This window comes from Oncorhynchus tshawytscha, linkage group LG31 (assembly GCF_018296145.1).
Source record: "Oncorhynchus tshawytscha isolate Ot180627B linkage group LG31, Otsh_v2.0, whole genome shotgun sequence".
NCBI classification, from domain to species: domain Eukaryota; kingdom Metazoa; phylum Chordata; class Actinopteri; order Salmoniformes; family Salmonidae; genus Oncorhynchus; species Oncorhynchus tshawytscha.
The window spans coordinates 1,747,222-1,770,747 of record NC_056459.1 but is presented as its reverse complement, the minus strand read 5'-3'; the positions used below and the strand labels follow the sequence as shown (position 1 = coordinate 1,770,747).

The 23,526-nt window shown below is 42.2% G+C and overlaps 1 protein-coding gene across 2 annotated transcripts; it reads left to right on the top strand.

Annotated features, from left to right (window-relative positions):
- The first annotated feature begins 4,076 nt into the window (after positions 1–4,076).
- LOC112230028 (zinc finger and BTB domain-containing protein 22) lies at positions 4,077–14,465 on the top strand. 2 transcript variants are annotated; one of them, XM_024396252.2, is made up of 5 exons: positions 4,077–4,371; positions 6,404–6,621; positions 6,941–7,037; positions 9,271–10,081; positions 13,046–14,465. In XM_024396252.2, exons 3-5 carry the CDS (start codon positions 6,954–6,956, stop codon positions 14,137–14,139), a joined length of 1,989 nt encoding a protein of 662 aa, XP_024252020.1. In that variant the 5' UTR covers positions 4,077–4,371; positions 6,404–6,621; positions 6,941–6,953; the 3' UTR covers positions 14,140–14,465. The 2 variants fall into 2 exon arrangements, with proteins under 2 accessions (XP_024252020.1, XP_024252019.1); XM_024396251.2 differs by lacking the exon at positions 6,941–7,037.
- Positions 14,466–23,526: the final 9,061 nt, after the last annotated feature.

Genomic DNA, 23,526 nt, shown 5'->3' with positions numbered 1-23,526 from the left:
AAAATGTGGAAAAAGTCAAGGGGTCTGAATACTTTCTGAATGCACTGTATGTGTGTTTGGGGAGGGGATGTTAAGCCTGCTTGTTATAGTACTGTACCACGTTTGTGTGTGTGTCTCTCTCTCTTTGTGTTATTCCCCATTCATCCATTACTCACCTGTTCCTGAGTCTGTTGCTGAGGCTGCCTCCAACCAGCGTCTGTTGGGAGGGCAGAGCAAAGCGTTTTAGCTGCTATCTACTCCGGACCCCGGGCATGGACAGGCACGGGCACCACCTCAACACCCACAGCCACTCCTCCACTGCAGGCTCCTCCTGCCTCTCTGCCTAGACCAGCACCCAGAGACCACCTCACAGCCCAGCCCAAAGCAGCCAGGCCACTGGGGAAATAAGAACAGAAGACAACATCGTCAATACAACAATAACAACAGGAGAGAGACGGACAGAGACTACAGAGACAGACAGAGAAGAAGTCAGTAAAGGACAGGGTAATGTTTAGAAGGCACAACACGTAATAATATTATCTGAACTTGTGCAATATCAAATGCTTTTTTTGTTTTGTTTTTTGGAAACAGGTTTTATTATGTTGTGTGCTCTAATGAATACAACCCAGCGTCAATAAAGAGCATAAATAAAGAACTGCATCAACAGGTTTGAGTTCAGATGGATGACAATGCACACGTTGAAGATAGTAGTAGGTCTAATTCAATGAATAGAGATGATGTGAATACTTGCTAGACCTGCCTGGCAGAAACACACACAAGATAATATATACAATGAATTTATATCTGAACTTTCGACAATGTTATCTATTGAACACAGCCCGGGCACACACACTTTACAATGGCAGAGAGAGGTGAGCGACTACACCTACACTAGATAGAACAAGATAACCAAACCAGGCTATCCCAATCCTTTGGTGTGTGTTTGTGTGAATGTATGGACAATGGAGGAGGTACAGTGCCTTGCAAAAGTACTCGCCCCCCTTGGCATTTTTCCTATTTTGTTGCATTTCAGCCTGTAATTTAAGTGGATTTTCATTTGGATTTCATGTAATGGACATACACAAAATAGTCTATATTGGTGAAATGAAATTTTAAAAATTACTTCAGTCCCCCCCCCCAAAAAACTGAAAAATTATGCGTGCAAATGTATTCACCCCTTTGCTATGAAGCCCCTAAATAAGATCTGGTGCAACCAATTACCTTCAGAAGTCACATAATTAGTTAAATAAAGTCCACCTTTGTGCAATCTAAGTGTCACATGATCTGTCACATGATCTCAGTATATATACACCTGTTCTGAAAGTTCTGAGAGTCTGCAACACCACTAAGCAAGGGGCACCACAAAGTAAGCGGCACTATGAAGACCAAGGAGCTCTCAAAACCGGTCAGGGACGAAGTTGTGGAGAAGTACAGATCAGAGTTGGGTTATATTAAAACATCCGAAACTTTGAACATCCCACAGAGTACCATTAAATCCATTATTAAAAAATGGAAAGAATATGGCACCACAACAAACCTGTCAAGAGAGGGCCGCCCACCAAAACTCACGGACCAGGCAAGGAGGGCATTAATCAGAGAGGTAACAAAGAGACCAAAGATAACCCTGAAGGTGCTGCAAAGCTCCACAGCGGAGATTGGAGTATCTGTCCATAGGACCACTTTAAGCTGTACACTCCAAGGAGCTGGGCTTTACGGAAGAGTGGCCGGAAAAAAGCCATTGCTTAAAGAAAAAAATAAGCAAACACGTTTGGTGTTAGCCAAACGGCATATGGGAGACTCCCCAAACATATGGAAGAAGGTACTCTGGTCAAATGAGACTAAAAGTGAGCTTTTTGGCCATCAAGGAAAACGCTATGTGTTGCGCAAACCCAACACCCCTCATCACCCCGAGAATACCATCCGATACCAGTGAAGCATGGTGGTGGCAGCATCATGCTGTGGGGATGTTTTTCATCGGCAGGGACTGGGAAACTGGTCAGAATTGAATGATGGATGACGCTAAATACAGAGAAATTCTTGAGGGAAACCTGTTTCAGTCTTCCAGAGATTTGAGACTGGGAAGGAGGTTCACCTTCCAGCAGGACAATGACCCTAAGCATACTGCTAAAGCAACACTTGAGTGGTTTAAGGGGAAACATTTAAATGTCTTGGAATGGCCTAGTCAAAGCCCAGATATCAATCCAATTGAGAATCTGTGGTATGACTTAAATATTGCTGTACACCAGCGGAACCCAACTAACTTGAAGGAGCTGGAGCAGTTTTGCCTTGAAGAATGGACAAAAATCCCAGTGGCTAGATGTGCCAAGCTTATAGAGACATACCCCAAGAGACTTGCAGCTGTAATTGCTGCTAAAGGTGGCTCTACAAAGTATTGACTTTTGGGGGGTGAATAGTTATGCACACTCAAGTTTTCCTTTTTTTTTTGTCCTATTTCTTGTTTGTTTCACAATAAAATGTGGTAGGCATGTTGTGTAAATCATATGATACAAACCCACCAAAATCCATTTTAATTTCAAGTTGTAAGGCAACAAAATTGGAAAAATGCCAAGGGGGATGAATACTTTAACAAGCCGCTGTATATATAATATAAAACCACTTCTAAGACTCTTTCCCTCGTTTAACACCTTAAAAAGGCGCCATTACCCATCAAACTATTTGCAGCTCGCTAAACTTAGATAGCTAGCTAACGTTAGCTATCTCATGATCATTTTGTGAACAGAACTTGAGTATGGCATTCACATTTCTTTTTTTATATATATAAATAAAATATATACCGTACCAGTCAAAAGTTTGGACACACCTACTCATTCAAGGGTTTGTCTTTATTTGTACTATTTTCTACATTGTAGAATAATAGTGAAGACATGAAAACCATGAAATAGCACATATGGAATCATGTAGTAACCAAAAAGGGTTCAACTAATCCAAATATATTTCATATTTGAGATTCTTCAAAGTAGCCACCCTTTGCCTTGATGACAGCTTTGCACACTTTTGGCATTCTCTCAACCAGCTTCATGAGGTAGTCACCTGGAATGCATTTCAAATAACAGGTGTGCCTTGTTAAATGTTAATTTGTGGAATTTCTTTCCTTCTTAATGCATTTGAGCCAATCAGTTGTGTTGTGACAAAGTAGGGCTGGTAAACAGAGGATAGCACTATTTGGTAAAAGACCAAGTCCAGATTATGGCAAGAACAGCTCAAATAAGTAAAGAGAAACGACAGTCCATCATTACTTTAAGACATGACGGTCAGTCAATCCGGAAACTTACAAGAACTTTGGAAGTTTCTTCAAGTGCAATCGCAAAAACCATCAAGCGCTATGATGAAACCACTACTAAAGGACACCAATAAGAATAGACTTGCTTGGGCCAAGAAACACAAGCAATGGACATTAATCTGTCCTTTGGGCCAAATGTGAGATTTTTGGTTCCAACCTTTGTGTATTTGTGAGATGCAGAGTAGGTGAATGGATGTGTGGTTTCCAACGTGAAGCATGGAGGAGGAAGTGTGATTGTGCTTTGCTGGTGGCACTGTCTGTGATTTATTTAGAATTCAAGGCACACTTAACCAGCATGGCTACCACAGCATTTTGCAGCGATAAGCCATCCCATCTGGTTTGTGCTTAATGGGACTATCATTTGTTTTTCAACAGGACAATGACCCAACACACCTCCAGGCTGTGTAAGGGATATTTGACCAATGAGAGTGATGGAGCGCTGCATCAGATGACCTGGCCTCAACCCAATTGAGGTGGTTTGGGATGAGTTGGACCGCAGAGTGAAGAAAAAACATCCAACAAGTGCTCAGCATATTTGGGAACTCCTTCAAGACTGTTGGAAAAGCATTCCAGGTGAAGCTGGTTGAGAGAATTCCAAGAGTGTGCAAAGCTGTCATCAAGGCGAATGGTGACTACTTTGAAGTATCTAAAATATATTTAGATTGATTTAACACCTTTTTGGTTACTACATGATTCCATGTGTTATTTCATAGTTATGATGTACAAATAAAGAAAACCCCTTGAACGAGTAGGTGTGTCCAAATATGTGACTGGTATTGTACATTCACACGTACAGTACCAGACAAACGTCTGTACACACCTACTCATTCAAGGATCTAGGAGACAATAAATAACGAGGGGTAGATGCCTAGATGATTTTAGTAGTTCCATGAGTTAGCCATGGTTGGTAGCTATATGGGCACAGTCACAGACAAGCTCTCACACCCAACACCCATGATGGAACTGTCGAGTCGAGTGTGCGTTACCAAACGAGGACGGAGTGATAGAACAATGCTGCATAGAATGTGCTTTAGCTGAAATTGCTGGAATATTTTGAAGACTCGTTTCGCTTTGAGAACCTTAAAACATAGGTAATTATCTAGCTAAAGCTATTGTGGAATTGCACACATTTTGGTGTCATACTAATTTAGCTACAGTTAGCCTGACTAGCTACTGACTACGAGTTGGGTGCACTGAGATGAATGGACAAGCAAACTAACTAGCTAGACGATTTTCGGTATTTCTAATGTTCACTATTCCTAACTATAATATCAGACTGGCAAAGAAAGGCGGTACAGTTAGGGCTGCGTCTATATAGGCCCTTCAACCCTTTCTGGTTGTAGCTAGCTAGCTAATATAGTTAGATAAATCGCCAGTACATTTAAGATTATCGTAAACCTAGGAATATTGAAGGCACTAGGTCAATACCATATTTCAGTAATTTATCCTCCACCACCATAGTCCGACTGCTAGCTAACTATATATTCACAGCTACATATTCACAGCATACCTAGCTAGAAGTTAGCGGACTAGCTAAAAAGCAAAGGTAGCTAACTGCTAGGTCCTTGCTATCAGGGATCCTTGGGACGTCCATACCCCCCATTGCAGTTGTCATTTAAAAAGGTCAATGTTTGGGCTGGGAATTGCCAGGGACCTCGATATTATCACTATACTTAATTAGGATCCGATGCGATATGTATTGTGATTCTCACGATTTCGATATGCGATTCGATGTACCAAACATTGCTCACTATATCAGCTGCAGATAGAAATGTCATGTGCCCAGCCTAAAAACGTTTTTTCGTTTTTTTCTAATAGAAACTAGTTCACTGCATCCGCCATTGAGCCCAGTTTCGTACCATTTGTTCCAGCTGTTTGCCGTAGTGTTTAAGTAATCGCTAAAAAACGCCTTATTTTAGGTTCATTTTTCAATTCAATTATTGCACCCACACTGCTTGCAGGCGCCAACGAGTGTCTGCGTTGCCAAGAGCTAAAATAGTTCTAATTGTGACACAGAACGCTGTGCAAGTCCTGCCATCTCATTGGTTTGTAGAAGCAGATACCCACGTGGGTATAACCAATGTAAACAATTGTTTACAGACAGATTATTTCACTGTATCACAATTCCAGTGGGTCAGAAGTTTACATACAATAAATTGGCTGTGCCTTTAAACAGCTTGGATAATACCAGAAAATTATGTCATGACTTCAGAATCATCAGATAGGGTGTGGGGTGTGTTGTGCAGGGTGTGTTGAGTGGTGGTGTCGAGTCCTCTCAGACTGTTGGCCTAAGGTAGAACTAGATATATTTAAATAGTGGAGTAGGGTGGTGGATTAGATGGTAGGGTATTTTGTTGATTAACATTTATTTTCAAACAAAGTATTAAGGGATTATCTAGAAGGTGGCAGTAATCCAACATTTATTGGATGCCAACCGTCGTTAAACCTCATCGAAGAAGAAAAAGTAGGCTTAGGGTTCCCACACGGCCATATTTCCATGTTATAGCGCTTGTTTATGGAAAGCAGAGTAAGACCGTGTGGACTACCTGTGGTTATTAAACAGAAGACCGATGGCACAAACTTGTCACTGAAAAATACTGTTGGTCGCATCTGAGATAAGAATGTTAAGTGTGTGTTTTGCATTTGTTGAAATTATTTTGGTGTGATATGAAATTAGAGAACCGTACTGTAATTGATAATCGATTCACATTTTAAATAGAGTATTTTGCTGTTTTGGCTTCCAGAGACAAACGGAACGTGCAGGGTCCTTGGGCTAAGGAGTAACGTTAGGCTCCTTTAGTCCAATATTGGGCTACAGAGGGACAAGAAAGAGCTATGAGAAAGTTGAGTCATGGGGGGAAAAAAGTGCTGAAAACAAACTGGCTACCTAATTTAAAACGAAGATGGAGAACAAGCTATGGAGGAAAAATACTGGATTTGATGTGCCAACTAGCAGAAAAATAATATTCTGATATGTAACTGTATCGATTTATCTTCTTTCTACCCCCCTCCCCCAATCACAAATTAAGGTTAGGGTTTTGGGTAGGGATGTCCCAAGGATTCCCAGATAGCACTAACCTTTACTGCTAGCTAGCTAACAATTTTATTCTTCCTTGGTTTTAGGCTCAATGGATCAGGGCTGCATTAGCATAGTCTCTGGTGCCCCTGCTGGCCCGATGGTTCAAGTATGCTTCCCTGGTGTGCGTGCAGCAGTTTTGGACAGCCTAAATCGACAGCGGGAGGAAGGACGGCTCTGTGACCTCTCCATCCAGGTGCAGGGACAGGTATTCAGGGCCCACCGCTGTGTGCTGGCTGCCTCCTCGCCATACTTTCACGATCAGGTTTGTCTGTTTGGGTTTAATGAGTGTGTGTACTAGTAGTCTCTCTTGGGTTGACACAATGTACCAATGTTCTGGCTTTACACCTCTGTTTGTTAATAACCAGGTTAGTTTGGCATGGAGGAAAAGGCAGTGATGGGGAGATCTGGCTTTCGTACGTCACTGCCTTATCCGTTTGTTGGCCTAGCACAATTCCCGCCCACATTTTAAGCCTACACAAACTTGTGATTTGTTGTCTATATGAAGTTGGACCAGTTTCCCGAAATCGATCTGGTATTTCCCATCCGGACCCGATATACATAAATACTTTTCTACAATATAGAGACCCGTTCCAAATGGACCTGAGGACAACTAGACCCATTCCATATAGAACTGGACAGATCCAAGTGAGGGAAGCAGCAGAAAAGTCCATTTTTAAGGTACTTTATTAACCAGAGCTAATAAAGTGAGGTAGATAGAGGTGAAGCTCTAGCAGGGGCCATGCTGTGTGTGTGTGCGCGCTACTGAGTGTGAGCGAGTGACAAAGGGGGGAGGGAGAGGCGAGAGCTCGCAACTAACCAAGGCGACTCATGCTATAATAGACTATTAGTTGCCCTAGCTAGGTTATTTATCATCGAATATGATTACATAATACCTGTCTTGACTGCAAACCGGGAGAAGCTACCTAGGCTAATGGCGGCTACATGCGCTTTATCATCCTACACAGTTACAAACAACAACTCCATTCAGAATATAAAGTAGTAGCCTACCTGTTGGCTCTTGGTCGTTGCAGCCTCTCTCCTTTTGCCCCACAGGAAGGCTCTGACTGTAGCCTGTTGTTGCTTTGATGACTTATGATTGGCCAACAACATGTTCCACTCGCCACTCTTGTGAAAAGCAAAGAGCAACAGCACATATAATATTTCTCTCTCACTCTACTGCAGCAGTCGTGTTCCATCTATATGGGTTCTTCCGGACAAGTCAGTTAAAATTACACATACAGTGGGGAGAACAAATATTTGATAACCTGCAAAATCGGCAGTGTTTCCTACTTACAAAGCATGTAGAGGTCTGTAATTTTTATCATAGGTACACTTCAACTTTGAGAGATGGAATCTAAAACAAAAATCCAGAAAATCACATTGTATGATTTTTAAGTAATTAATTTGCATTTTATTGCATGACATAAGTATTTGATACATCAGAAAAGCAGAACTTAATATTTGGTACAGAAACCTTTGTTTGCAATTACAGAGATCATACATGTCCGGTAGTTCTTGACCAGGTTTGCACACACTGCAGCAGGAATTTTGTCCCACTCCTCCATACAGACCTTCTCCAGATCCTTCAGATTTCGGGGCTGTCGCTGGGCAATGTGGACTTTCAGCTCCCTCCAAAGATTTTCTATTGGGTTCAGGTCTGGAGACTGGCTAGGCCACTCCAGGACCTTGATTATGCTTCTTACTCCTTAGTTGCCCTGGCTGTGTGTTTCGGGTCGTTGTCATGCTGGAAGACCCAGCCACGACCCATCTTCAATGCTCTTACTGAGGGAAGGAGATTGTTGGCCAAGATCTCGCGATACATGGCCCCATCCATCCTCCCCTCAATACGGTGCAGTCGTCCTGTCCCCTTTGCAGAAAAGCATCCCCAAAGAATGATGTTTCCACCTCCATGCTTCACGGTTGGGATGGTGTTCTTGGGGTTGTACTCATCCTTATTCCTCCAAACACGGCGAGTGGAGTTTAGACCAAAAAGCTCTATTTTTGTCTCATCAGACCACATGACCTTCTCCCATTCCTCCTCTGGATCATCCAGATGCTCATTGGCAAACTTCAGACGGGCCTGCGCTGGCTTGAGCAGGGGGACCATGTGTGCGCTGCAGGATTTTAATCCATGTAGTGTGTTACTAATGGTTTTCTTTGAGACTGTGGTCCCAGCTCTCTTCAGGTCATTGACCAGGTCCTGCCGTGTAGTTCTGGGCTGATCCCCACGAGGTGAGATATTGCATCGAGCCCCAGAACGAGGGTGATTGACCATCATCTTAAACTTCTTCCATTTTCTAATAATTGCACCAACAGTTGTTGCCTTCTCACTAAGCTGCTTGCCTATTGCCTATTGAAAATGTAGGCCATCCCAGCCTTGTACAGGTCTACAATTTTATCCCTGATGTCCTTACACAGCTCTATGGTCTTGGCCATTGTGGAGAGGTTGGAGTCTGTTTGATTGAGTGTGTGGACAGGTGCAGTTGATACAGGTAACGAGTGGAGAACAGGAAGTTTTTCTTTAAGAAGCCCAACAGGTCTGTGAGAGCCAGAATTCTTACTGGTTGGTAGGTGATCAAATACTTATGTCATGCAATAAAATGCAAATTAATTACTTAAAAATCATACAATGTGATTTTCTGGATTTTTGTTTTAGATTCTGTCTCTCACAGTTGAAGTGTACCTATGATAAAAAATACAGACCTCTACATGCTTTGTAAGCAGGAAATACACTGCCGATTTGGCAGGTTCAAATATTTGTTCTCCCCACTGTATCTGTGACAATCCTATCAGACCCGTGACATTATTTTGGATCCGGACCCGCTCAGATCCCGTCTCAGGTATTCAGTTACAGGTGGAGCCTTGTGGACCTCTATTGTGAAATCCTATTTTTTGTTATCACTTTCACCAGGTGTTGCTGAAGAATGTGACGACAGTGTCTCTGCCCTCTGTCATGGACCCTGTGGCCTTTGAGAGTGTCCTGAGTTCAGCCTACACTGGCCAACTGAGCATAGTGCGTGATGACATTGTCAACTACGTGACTGTAGCCAGCTTCCTCCAGATGTGGCATATTGTTGACAAGTGTACAGAGATCCTGAAGAGACCTCGACCCCCAGCAGAATGCAACCCTGGGGATGCTGCAGCTGCCACACACCATGGTGCCTCCTCAAGGCAGCAGTCACCAAGCAGCACTGACTGCCTATACATGGAGAGAGAGGGGAAAGGCAAGGAGAGGAGGCCCTATGGCCAGGAGCAGAATTCGCTGCCTCCATTGGCCACGTGGAGGAGGCCCCAGCAGTTCCCCAGGTGGAGCCGCCCCAGGTCCTCACCCCAGCAAGTCATATCCATGCCTGCCCAGCACCTAGCTGACTCACACCTGGACTACCACCCTGCTGGGGAGAGTGACTACTCCAGCTGTGAGGAGGTGTGGATGTCCAGCCACAGCAAAGCCAGCCCCCTAAGCCATCATGATGGGAGAGGACTGGACCATAGCCACACCAGGCATGGGGGGATTCCTGGTGAGGCGTTGAGACTGAGAGCTAGACTGAGACAGAGGGCAGTGCCACCAAGTGCTGAGAAACTCCATGGCAGGGATAGAGGAAGTGGAGGGGGCTTTGGGGAAGAGCCTCAGGAGAAGAGAGGGACTGAAAGAGGGATTGAAGCAAATGAAGAAATGGGGGAAGAGGAGAAGAGGGATGTGCCTGAGCGGAGAGGAAACTCTGGTATGTACTCCTAGAATGTAAATGTAAACCGGACTTGGCGATTGATATGCCTGGGTTGGTTGTGTTTATAAAAGTCTCTTTCAAAGGGGCATTCTGCAGTTGCTACATCAATTTTTGGACTTATAAATTAATGATATGTACCCATTTGATTCTTGAAGAATATACCTTATAAATGCCACATGAGCTTAGTTAAACTGTCGTAACCCCTCAGAACCCCAAATATAAGCTTGTTTTACTCCAATGTTTGTAAACAAAGTAATCTTAAACAAACACTACATGCTGTTCAAGTCGGAAGTTTACATACACCTTAGCCAAATACATTTAACACTGTTTTTTTTTTTTTTTTTACAATTCCTGACATTTAATCCCAGTAAAAATGCCCTGCCTTAGGTCAGTTAGGATCACTACTTTATTTGAAGGATGTGAAATGTCAGAATAATAGTGATTTATTTCCGCTTTTATTTCATTCATCACATTCCCTGTGGGTCAGAAGTTTACATACACTCAATTAGTATTTAGTATTTGGTAGCATTGCCTTTAAATAGTTTAACTTAGTTTAACATTTCGGGTAGCCTCCCACAAGCTTCCCACAATAAGTTGGGTGAATTTTGGCCCATTACTCCTGACCGAGCTGGTGTAACTGAGTCAGGTTTGTGGGCCTCCTTACTCGCACACGCTTTTTCAGTTCTGCCCACACATTTTCTATGGGATTGAGGTCAGGGCTTTGTGATGGCCACTCCAATACCTTGACTTTGTTGTCCTTAAGGCATTTTGCCACAACTTTGGAAGTATGCTTGGGGTCATTGTCCACTTGGAAGACCCATTTGCGACCAAGTTTTAACTTCCTGACTGATTGTCTTGAGTTGTTGCTCAATATATCCACATCATTTTCCATCCTTATGATGCAATCTATTTTGTGAAGTGCACCAGTCCCTCCTGCGGCAAAGCACCCCCAAAACATGATGCTGCCACCCCGTGCTTCACGGTTGGGATGGTATTCTTCGGCTTGCAAGCCTCCCCCTTTTTCCTCCAAACATAACAATGGTCGTTATGGCCACACAGTTCTATTTTTGTTTCATCAGACCAGAGGACATTTCTCCAAAAAGTACAATCTTTGTCCCCATGTGCAGTTGCAAACCGTAGTCTGGCTTTTTATGGCGGTTTTGGAGCAGTGGCTTCTTCCTTGCTGAGCGGCCTTTCAGCTTATAGCACTCGCTTATAGGATATAGGACTCGTTTTACTGTGGCTATAGATACTTTTGTACCTGTTTCCTCCAGCATCTTCACAAGGTCCTTTGCTGCTGTTCTGGGATTGATTTGCACTTTTACACCAAAGTACATTTATCTCTAGGAGACAGAACGCGTCTCCTTCCTGAGCGGTATGATGGCTGCGTGGTCCCATGGTGTTTATACTTGCGTACTACTGTTTGTACAGATGAACGTGGTACCTTCTGGCATTTGGAAATTGCTCCCAAGGATGAACCAGACTTGTGGAGGTCTACAATTATTTTTCTGAGGTATTGGCTGATTTCTTTTGATTTTCCCATGATGTCAAGCAAAGAGGCACTGAGTTTGAAGGAAGGCCTTGAAATACATCCACAGGTGACTCAAATGATGTCAATTAGCATATCAGACGCTTCTAAAGCCATGACATCATTTTCTGGATTTTTCCAAGCTGTTTGAAGGCACAGTCAACGTAGTGTATGTAAACTTCTGACCCACTGGAATTGTGGTACAGTGAATTCTAAGTGAAACAATCTCTGTGAACAATTGTTGGAAAAATTACTTGTGTCAAGCACAAAGTAGATGTCCTAACCGACTGGCCAAAACTATAGTTTAACAAGAAATTTGTGGAGTGGTTGAAAAAGGAGTTTTAATGACTCCAACCTAAGTGTATATAAACTTCTGACTTCAACTGTAGTTTTAACCATTAGAAAGATGAGTATGTATGTATGTATGTAGAACACCTTGCACTGTAGGCAATGAAGACTACCCCATGGCAAGGCACTACAAGTCCTTACACCATGGCAACCCTGCCTCCCTACAAGCTATGGGTATTGATCATGTTCCCGGCCTCTATTAGAAAAGGGGACCGTCATAGACAGTTAAACCAAAAGGAAAGTTTTTGGATTTACAAACTACAGGTCACTGAATACCCTGGTTTAAATTAAGATATGGATTTTTCACCCTTCCTGTAGGGTCGTGATGGGTCCATTTGCTGTCATCTAGTGGACATTTCGCTCCTTTGCCCTCAGCTGTGTTTAGACTGTTGTTAATGTTTTGCTGTGTACTATGGAATATATTGCTTTCTTATTCTTGACACTTCTCCCAGTCATATTTAAGGTTAGAACTACCTCTCTAAGTGTTCTGATACTTCTAGGTTGGAGTTGTATTTGTATGGTAACATAGCTACAGTATTTCACTTTTTAATGTGTATAGTATTGCTTACTAGGTGTGTCCAATCAATCTTGTAACCACTCCCTCTTCTAATTAGGGCTAATTGGAAAAGCTGTTCAAAAGAGGACATTGTATTATTTCTTTGTACTCCCTGACGAAGGCCATGCAGCCGAAACACGCTGGATTTTTAAAACTTTGTTTCGATTGAACATGCCATACAGATAAAGGCATTTAAATTAATTATATGAAGAGTACCTTGGTCCTCCCTTTTTTAGTAGTAGTTTTAACCATGTTGAGGCTATAATATTTAAATCATGGATGCACCCATAGCTATGTTGTGTTTTTTTGAGAGCGGTTACATTTATCTAGCCCCATCCATCAGCTTTTTACCCAAACTGGGGCAGGGAATATGCTTTATTGTTTCAACTGCTGATAATTTTAAACAACTGTCTCCTATTTATGAGATGATAAGCACCAATATGTGATAAGCACACATCCCTGTAACATATCATTATCTATGTGTATGTCTTTTGTACATTGTACATCTCTCTGTTTTGTATTTCTCCAGGAGACTTCCACACTAGTGTACACCAAGTTGAAGAGGGAGGACAGCCAGAGGGGAAAAAGAGCTCAGGGGAACTGCAGAAGAAAGAGGAGAGACCGCTGGGGAGAAGCTTAGCCCAGACTTCTCCCCATGTTGTGGATCCAGATGATGTGATTCCTGGCCCATCCTGCCCAGCTCCTACACCCTCATCCCGGATGCAGTGGCAGGCCGGTCCCTGGTCTCAGCAAGTAGCTAGGCCGCAAGCTGGAGAGGAATACTACAGAAGAGAAGACGATGAAGAAGATGAGGAGGAAGTGGACTTTGGCCGATTTGCAGATGGTGCTTTTGGAAGGGGCACCTATGATGAGATTGAGGATGGCACCGGGCAAGTTTCTCAGAGACCCTTAGTACCTGACTCTCCTGATGACAATGACTTTAACCTGGGGGCCCAAGAGTTGAACTGGCCCTCTGGGGCAGACATGACCCATGGTGGTGGTACCCCAACCTCCAGCTGCCACCTGTCCCCATCCCCTGCTCCATTCCCCCCTTCCTCCTCACCCCCCATCCCCTCATCCTCCTCCCTCTCCCTTGCTGGGGCCCCTTACACGGGCAAAGTGCATTTCTGCCACTGTGGGAAGGCCTACACCCTGAAGAGCATGCGTGACCGCCACGTGAAGATGCAGCACCTCAACCTGCGGCCCTTCGCCTGCCCTGTGTGCACCAAGAGCTTCAAGATGAAGCACCACCTGACCAAGCACCTGAAGACCCATGGTGGGCTGCGGCCTTATGAGTGTGGCCTGTGTGGGAAGAAGGTAATCTGGAGAGACAGTTTCCTGCGCCACCAGGCCCGCTGTGAGAGACTGGCCGCCAGCTGTGATGGTGCTGCTGCCAGTAGTAACACCAGAGCGGCTGCCGACATGGACAATGGTTATGCTTATGGGTTCGGGGAGGGGTTTCTCTCACACGGCGGACAGGTGAAAGTGGAGCAGGCAGACTTTCAGGGGGAGGCAGAGTCTGGGATGAGTGGGCTGTTAGGAGCTGGGGCTGAGTTAGGCTCTCAGTCAAGGACTCTGGTTAGTCACAACTTTAAGGAGGAAGCCAGCGACAGGTTTAGCTGAAGCGAAATGAGGTAAACCGGTGGAATATAGGGCCCACAGCACTTGAATTGAGTAATAGATTGGTTGATTATGCTCATAATGGTCCATGTGTAATCCATTAACACTCCGATCCATATTAATGCACCTGTTTGTGAACAATTATTCTACGAGGGACATTTGTTTATTATTTATTTAAATGACTATCCCATCATGCTATTGATATCGCAAAAGAGGGCACAAACATGTGATGTGAGTCTGTGCACATTTTGTATATTTAAATGAGCCAATTTATCTAATGAGCTGTCTTGTGAATGTATTTGAGTCACAATAAACTCCGTTTGCACAGATATGGTTTGAACAAGAAGTTATCAGGGTCATATTGGATAACTAACATAATGCCATAACTGTGGTGGTTTGCTTCCCAGGAATATTAATTGAAAGTGTATGCAGGGTAAATCAGGGAACACAAGCGGTCTCTCCTGCTAAATGCAAGAGAAAAAAAGTGTCATGTCTTATTTTCATAGTTTGCAGCTAGGTCTGTCCCAAATGGCAGACCTAATGTAGTGCACTATAAGGTCAAATGTACTATAGTGCACTATATAGGGGAAAGAATGCCATTTGGGACCCATAGTACACACAGAGTAGATCAACCTGTACAAGGACACTGCAATCCACTTTCATCAACCCAGCCATCTAGACATTATCTCACATTTATTTTAGAATAACATTTTATTTAAATTGTCACATGCGGCGAATACAACCGGTGTAGACCTTACCGTGAAATGCTTACTTACAAGCCCTTAACCAAAAATTCAGTTCAAGAAATAGAGGTAATAAAATATTTACTAAATAAAGTAAAAAATAAATTGAATCAGTCAAAAAGTAAGACAAATGTACTTAACAATAACAAGGCTATATACAGGGGGTACTGGTACAGAGTCAATGTGCTGGGGCACAGGTTAGTTGAGAGAATTTGTAAATTGACTATGCATAGATGGTAAACAGTGAGTAGAAGCAGTGTAAAAACAAGGGGGGTCAATGTAAATAGTCCGGGTGGCCATTTGATTAGTTTAGTTGTTTAGCAGTCTTATGGCTTGGGGATAGAAGCTGGGAGCATTTTAGTCCTAGACTTGGTGCTCTGGTAGCGCTTGCTGTGCAGGAGAAGAGAGAACAGTCTATGACTTGGGTGACTGGAGTCTTTGACAATTTCTTGGCCTTCCTCTGACACCTAGTATATAGGTCCTGGATGCCAGGAAGCTTGGCCCCAGTGATGTACTGGGCCGTACGGTCAGATGCCGAGCAGTTGCCATGCCAGGCGGGGATGCAACTGGTCAGGACACACTCAATGGTGCAGCTGTAGAACTTTTGAGGATCTGGGGACCCATGCCAAATCTTTTCAGTCTCCTGAGGGGGAAAAGGTGTTGTCGTGCCCTCTTCACAACTGTCTTGGTGTGTTTGAACCATAATCGTTTGTTGGTGATGTGGACACCAAGGAACTTGAAACTCTCGGCCGTCTCCACTTTTCCTGTAGTCCATGATCATCTCCTTTGTCTTGCTCACGTTGAGGAAGAGGTTGATGTCTGGCACCACACTGCCAGGTCTCTGACCTCCCTATAGGTTCTCATCATTGTCGGTGATCAGGCACTGTCAGCAGACACTGTTGTCATCAGAAAACTTAATGATGGTGTTGGAGTTTTTCTTGGCCAGTTGTGGTTGAACAGGGAGTACAGGAGGGGACTAAGCACCCATGAGGGGCCCCAGTGTTGAGGATCAGCTTGGCAGATGTGTTGTTGCCTACCCTTAACACCTGGGGGCGGTCTGTCAGGAAGTCAAAGATCCAGTTGCAGAGGAAGGTGTTTGGTTCCAGGGTCCTTAGCTTAGTGATGAGCTTTGTGGGCACTATGGTGTTGAACGCTGAGCTGTAGTCAATGTAGTCATTCTCACATAGGTGTTCCTTTTGTCCAGGTGGGAAAGGGCAGTGTGGAGTGCGATTGAGATTGCGTCATCTGTAGATCTGTTGGAGCGGTATGCGAATTGGAGATGTCAACAGCCGAGATTTATTTCAACCTTGCTGTCTGTCTTTCCGAAAATTGCAACGTTGTTTCAATAGTCAAATTCAATTTCGAGCTGTCCCATAGTAATGAATGTGTAGGGGACGTAAAAGGCAGGCAGCGTTTCTCAGCCAGTCGAAATCATGAATCAGCTGGCATCATTTTTATGGATATATGCAAAGAAATGTAAATTGAAAAAAGGTCAAACAAAACAAAGTGCACCAAGTTTGCAGTCTTTACAGATTCAGTGCAGATTTTTTAATGCCAGGCGAAATCGCTCCTCATTAGCTCGATGTTATGCATGTATCCAAATAATTGTCACTAGAAAACAGCTTAAACAAATGCAAATGCAGCTCCTGTTATTCTGTTTAATGTTTGACGTGACTGTAAGTTAGCCGTAGTTGGCTAGTTAGCAAGCAAGTGATAAGAATGTTGCCAGACAGTATGGCAATGGAACATTTAGAACAAATGACTGGGTCGCGTCCATAAATACAGAACAATAAGACTGAATGACTGGGTCGCGTCACTGGCAAACGAACGGACAGAATGAACGACCAGCTGGCTTGGGTAGCAACCCTAGATTTATGTCGGGACCATATCTTGTGGAAGGATGAAATAATGTGAATAAATTAACCAAAATAAAGTTTTTAATTCAAATACTTTTTTTTTTAAACAATATGCACATTTTCCCACCAAAAGTGTTTCCATCAAACAGACTTGTTGCAGATAAAAGGCTGTGCCTGATGACGTAGTACACATTTTAAGAAAAAGTTAAATGGGTTTTGATTGCATTTTCAACGATGGTTTTGTCACAAAAACTGCTGAAATAAATCACAAACTTGCCCATCATAATGTAAATATACAGCTGCTTTTCCTTCACTCTATGGTCCAACTCATCCCAAACCATCTCAATTGGGTAGAGGTAGGGTGATTGTGGAGGCCAGGTCATCTGATGCAGCACTCCATCACTCTTCTTGATCAATTTGCCCTTACACAGCCTGGAGGTGTGTTGGGTCATTGTCCTGTTGAAAAACAAATGATAGTCCCACTAAGTGCAAACCAGATGAGAAGGCGTATCGCTGCAGAATGCCGTGGCAGCCATGCTGGTTAAGTGTGTTTTAAATTCTAAATAGATCACTGACAGTGTCAACAGCAAAGCACCATCACACCACCATGCTCTACAGTGGGAACCACACATGCGGAGATCATCCGTTCACCTACTCGGCGTCTCACAAAGACATGGCGGTTGGAACCAAAAATCTCAAATTTGGACTCATCAGACCAAAGGACAGATTTCCACCAGTCTAATGTCCATTGCTCGTGTTTCTTGGCCCAAGCAAGTCTGTTCTTCTTATTGGTGTCCTTTAGTGGTGGTTTCTTTGCAGAAATTCTACCATGAAGGCCTGATTCACGCAGTATCCTCTGAACAGTTGTGTTTTACTTGAAATCTGTAAAGCATTTATTTGGGATGCAATTTATGAGATGCAGTTAACTCTCATGAACTTATCCTCTGCAGCAGAGGTAACACTGGGTCTTTTTTTAATTAGATTTTTTATAATTATTTATTACAAAAGACACGAAGAAGAGGTAACATTAAGGTATTAGAACATGAAGGACAAACAATACAACATCAAGACACTATCAAACATGTATCAGTCTTTCCGCAACAGAGCCATCCTTATGTGTGAGGGTGCGTGTGCATGATAGTGACATAAAATGTCATAGTTTCCTTTTTCACGATCACCGTCTTGTGAAACCCGATTCCTCCAAGATCCCCCAACAGTTCCCCAATAGCTGTCTTTTTGCTCTTCCGACAGCCCCCCCCAGAAGATTTTTTTTTCTAAATCCAATTCATTCCATTCCCCACCCCCAAGAACCCCCCAATGCACCAACAACCAACTAAAGAGAAAAAAAGGAAAAGACAGAAGAAAATAGCAAACAACGATGCACTTTTTTTAAACAAACTAATACATTTAAAACAAAGGACACCAAGGACAACTGAAATCATAACAGCAATGCCTATTTTATATGTTTGTGTGCATGTCTGGCACTATTACATGTATGTGCGTGTTCTTGTATGTGTTTATTTTAATGAGAGTGTGTGTATATGCATGTGTACAAACACCTGCACAGCATCAGCCTCAGGCAAACTGGCATTCGTTGTAAAAACACTGCCTCTTAGTGTCATTAAAATGTACTTTTATTATGTTTTATTTAGACTTTTTTTTCTCCTTTATCTTTTGACCATCATTCTCTCTCTCACACAGCAACTCCACTCCCACTTGTCTCCAATTCCACATACCAACCCTCAGCTTCCCTCAGCCCATCCCATCTATCTCTGCTGGCCACCCACTTTGTGTTTCTATGCAACACATATCTTTCAACTATGCTATGATGTTTAACGTACAATTGCAATCTGTCTAATCGAATAGAATCTACAGATTGCGTGTTGAAGATAAATACTTTTACTAAGAATATTAGTATATTAGTAATTGACTGACCCGGTCTCTCCAGATCTCCTAACAGTACTATTTCTAAGGTCAATTTTAGATCAATGCTATGCATTTTCAGCCATTGCTGAACCTGAGACCAAAAACAGGCTACCTGAGGGCAATACCAAAATAATTGGTATATTGATTCTGTATCCTCACAACAAAATCTGCAGAGCTTCGATGATTTTATGCCCCAAATTTTCAACGTTTTGTTGGTGGCAAGAATTCTATATAATTATTTTAGCTGAAAAGCACGAAGTCTTGAATCTTGCGTTGTTTTATATATCAACTCATACATGGAATCTTTACATCAAAAATCTCACAGTTGTCAACATCCTGGTCCTCAAATGAAACTGGTATACTTTCCTATTTATGTTATTTTTTATTCATCTGACAGTTTTGATTCTTTATATTGGGCAGACAGACCAGTTCCCTACCTCCTCCCGCTGCCACCCGCCTCCTCCATTTTTGGGGTAATGCTGTAATCAATTGGTTGTACTCTTGGATTGAGCAGACCTTCCCATACAATTCTGATAACTCCATGAAGGACATAACTCTACCATTACAATTTACAATATCATTTAAGAACGAAATACCATTTTCAAACATCTTTCCTATAAATACAGGTATTTTATCAATCAGCACATTTGAGTTCAGCCATAATATTTGTTCTCTTTTCAGGGGGATGAAATTGAATTGTAGCCAGCTCTGCAATGCTTGTTTGAAAAAGACAGATACTTTGAAAAAAGTATAATTTTCAATTAATCCAAATGAGACATGGCAATCTGCACAAAGGCAAAAAGGCCATTTTTAAACAATGGATGAGCTTTTCTTATTAATCTACTTGAGAACCATTTAGGGTTCAAATAAAACACTTTTGAATAAGTGAAGCTTTTAGAGAGAGGTTTAGTGCTTTTATATTTAATAATCTCTACCCACCCAATTCATATTCATTGTATAGATAGGCTAATTTGATTTTGTCTGGTCATACGATTTGAAAAACGAATCATCAGGAGTAGGCAGCGCCATAAGTAAGTGAGTAAACTGAGATATGACTAAGGAGTTAATCAGTGCAATTTTTCCATAAATAGACAGGTATTTACCTCTCCATGGTTGCAGGATCTTGTCTATTTTTACAAGTTTTCTATTGAAATTCATTGTGGAGAGCTTATTTAAATATTTTGTGATATGAATACCGAGTATGTTTACTTCACCATCTGTAATGGTTTTCTGGGGAAAGAGAGGCGGACCAAAATGCAGTGTGGTTAGTTTTGTGCATCTTTAATAAAGATGAAAGTACAACAATCTACAAAACAAGAAACGTGAAAAAACCAAAACAGTCCTATCTGGTGCCACAAACACAAAGACAGGAACAATCACCCATAAAACCCAACACAAAACAGGCTCCCTAAATATGGTTCCCAATCAGAGACAATGACTAACACCTGCCTCTGATTGAGAACCATATCAGGCCAAACATAGAAATAGACAAACCAGACACACAACAGAATGCCCACCCAGCTCACGTCAAGGAAAACACACACGAACGATGGTCAGAACGTGACACCATCAGCCCATTTTATAGGTAAGCTGCAAGGTTCTTCCTTTTCTGGGTCTTCTGTTTCTGTGGCAGTCTTCATGAGAGACAGTTTCATCATAGCGCTTGATGGTTTTTGCGACTACACTTGAAGAAACTTTCAAAGTTCTTGATATTTTTCATGTCTTAAAGCAATAATTGACTGTAATTTCCCTTTGCTTATTTGAGCTGTTCTTGCCATAATATGGACTTAGCCATATTTGGTAAAATACCATCTTCTGTATACCACCCCTACCTTGTCACTGTTTGGCTCAAACGCATTAAGATGGAAAGAAATTCCACAAATATTAACTTTTAACAAAGCACACCTGTTAATTGAAATGCATTCCAGGTGAATACCTCATGAAGCTGGTTGAGAGAATGCCAAGAGTGTGCAAACCTTTACCTCAAGGTAAAGGGTGGCTACTTTGAAAAATCTCAAATATAAAATATATTTAGATTTGTTTAACACTTTTTTGGATCCTACGTGATTCCTCCTTGAATGATTAGGTGTGTCCAAGCGTTACTGGTAGTGTATTTTTTAAGAAATGTTTTACTTTCTCAAACAACAACAAAAGACAATCAACAGACACACAAATTCAACCAATATCAATGACATCACACCTGCTCAGACCCACATGTTCCCACCACAACCATATAAACTCAGCAAAAAAAGAAACGTCCTCTCACTGTCAACTGCGTTTATTTTCATCTTAACATGTGTAAATATTTGTATGAACATAACAAGATTCAATTACTGAGACATAAACTGAACAAGTTCCACAGACATGTGACTAACATAAATGGAATAATGTGTCCCTGAACAAAGGGGGGGATCAAAAGTAACAGTCAGTATCTGGTGTGGCCACCAGCTGCATTAAGTACTGCAGTGCATCTCATCCTGATGGACTGCACCAGATCTGCCAGTTCTTGCTGTGAGATGTTACCCCACTCTTCCACCAAGGCACCTGCAAGTTTCTGGGGGGGTGGCCCTAGGCCTCACCCTCCGATCCAACAGGTCCCAGACGTGCTCAATGAGATTGAAAGCCGGGCTCTTCGCTGGCCATGGCAGAACACTGACATTCCTGTCTTGCAGGAAATCGCGCACAGAACGAGCAGTATGGCTGGTTGCATTGTCATGCTGGAGGGTCATGTCAGGATGAGCCTGCAGGAATGGTACCACATGAGGGAGGAGGATGTCTTCCCTGTAATGCACAGCGTTGAGGTTACCAGCAATGACAACAAGTTCAGTCCGATGATGCTGTGACACACCACCCCAGACCATGATGGACCCTCCACCTCCAAATCAATCCCGCTCCAAAGTACAGTCCTCAGTGTAATGCTCATTCCTTCAACGATAAACACAAATCTGCCCATCGCCCCTGGTGAGACAAAACCGTGACTCGTTAGTGAAGAGCACTTTTTGCCAGTCCTGTCTGATCCAGCATAGGTGGTATTGTGCCCATAGGTGACATTGTTGCTGGTGATGTCTGGTGAGGACAGGCATACAAGCCCTCAGTCCAGCCTCTCTCAGCCTATTGCGGACAGTCTGAGCACTGATTGAGCGATTGTGCGTTCCTGGTGTAACTCGGGCAGTTGTTGCCATCCTGTACCTGTCCCGCAGGTGTGATGATTGGATGTACCGATCCTGTGCAGGTGTTGATACACATGGTCTGCCTGTAGCGCTATCTTAGGCGTCTCACAGTACGGACATAGCAATTTATTGCCCTGGCCACATCTGCAGTCCTCATGTCTCCTTGCAGCATGCCTAACAGACTGACCACACCACTCGCGTCGTGTGTGCGAGCGTTGCAAAATAAATTTAGGAATCTTTGTTATTCAATTATTGCACCAACACTGCTCGCGCACGTCAAGGAGCGCCTGCGTTGCCAAGGGATAAAATAGAAGTCCTTTCTATTTCTGACGCAGATTGCGCAGCAAATCCTGCCTCTCCCATCTCCTCATTGGTTTATTGAAGCAGGTACCCACGTGCCACCCCCTCATTGGTTATACCCATGTGGGTAATTGAAAGACAAACTGTTTTGCCGGTAGGCGTAGTAATACTATGAAAGTTTAGATGCCAATCACCATGTAAGTTCAAAGATGAAAAAGCCTGGAAGGAGGAGAGATAACTAGAAACAATTCGGTTGACCGTTTTATGTGTGGATTAACTGTTGGAGTAGAGGATCTTCTAAGACATCCCTGTCATCTAAATTAGCTACATTTCCATAAATGTTTAATGCTAAGACATCCCATCCCTGCTTAAGACATCCCTGTCTTGTGCCCTTATATAAAGCAATTTCATCAGATAATTTATTATTTGTCTATATTTGTTATTTTGTTTTGTTGTATTATTTTCGCTGGAAATTTGAAAGCTTCCAAAGTTTTAAATGGAAAAAGCCATTCAAGACGATCGAAAGCCTTTTCAGCATCAACAGACATCATTGATAAATCTTTTCTTTTTTTTGTATTGTATTGTATTAAACTGACATTTTTGTAAATGTCTTATTGTTTGTAAGTGTTTATTTTTAATAAACCCTGTTTGATATGTATCAAGTCTGGTAATACTTTTGCCATTCTATTGCTTAAAAGCTTTGTTATTATTTTGTCACAATTTATTACATTTATGGGTCTATAATAAGCAGGGGACTCTCCAGATTTTCCTGGATTTAATATAAATGAAATAACTGTTTGATACATGGAACTAGGAGGTACTGAATGAAGTGACATCTGTGTTTCCATTTGTGTAAATAGGGTGGCTACTTTGTCCCAAAATATTGAATAGAATTCCCCGTGTGAATGTTTTAACAGTATCTAACATTTCTTCTTGAGTGATTTCTGTTTTTATAATGTCTTTTGTCTTCTGAAAGTTGCTTCAGAGTTGTTGAGACTAAGAAGGTCCATCCACTGTTTAATTCTGATTTATATAATGTAAGTGTTCATAGAAACATTTCAAATTGTCATTAATCGCATTGTTGTTTCTAATTACCTCTTTTAAAATGATAACTGGTTTAGTATTTTTTTGTATTAATTTTGTGAGAGCTGTGAGATATTTACCAGGTTTATTTGTCATTAAGTAGTATGCTTTATTTGAGTTTAACCTGGCTCTCTTCAGCAGTAGTTCAGACATTGTATGTTCATCTTTGCCTTGTAAAGATAGTGAGTTATTTAAAATGTTCTTTATTTTTAATTTCTAAATCATATTTAACTTTATCAGAGGATGAGATTATCATTCCCCTAAAATTTGCCTTAAAGACACCCCAAATTATATTGGGGTCGACTTTTCTCT

What these genes read in the sequence shown, in the direction of transcription:
- LOC112230028 (XM_024396251.2), top strand. Translation starts at nt 6,409, where the DNA reads ATGGATCAGGGCTGCATTAGCATAGTCTCTGGTGCCCCTGCTGGCCCG. An exon ending in CGCCATACTTTCACGATCAG is followed by an intron (nt 6,622 to 9,270) that starts GTTTGTCTGTTT and finishes CACTTTCACCAG; the next exon opens with GTGTTGCTGAAGAATGTGAC. An exon ending in TGAGCGGAGAGGAAACTCTG is followed by an intron (nt 10,082 to 13,045) that starts GTATGTACTCCT and finishes GTATTTCTCCAG; the next exon opens with GAGACTTCCACACTAGTGTA.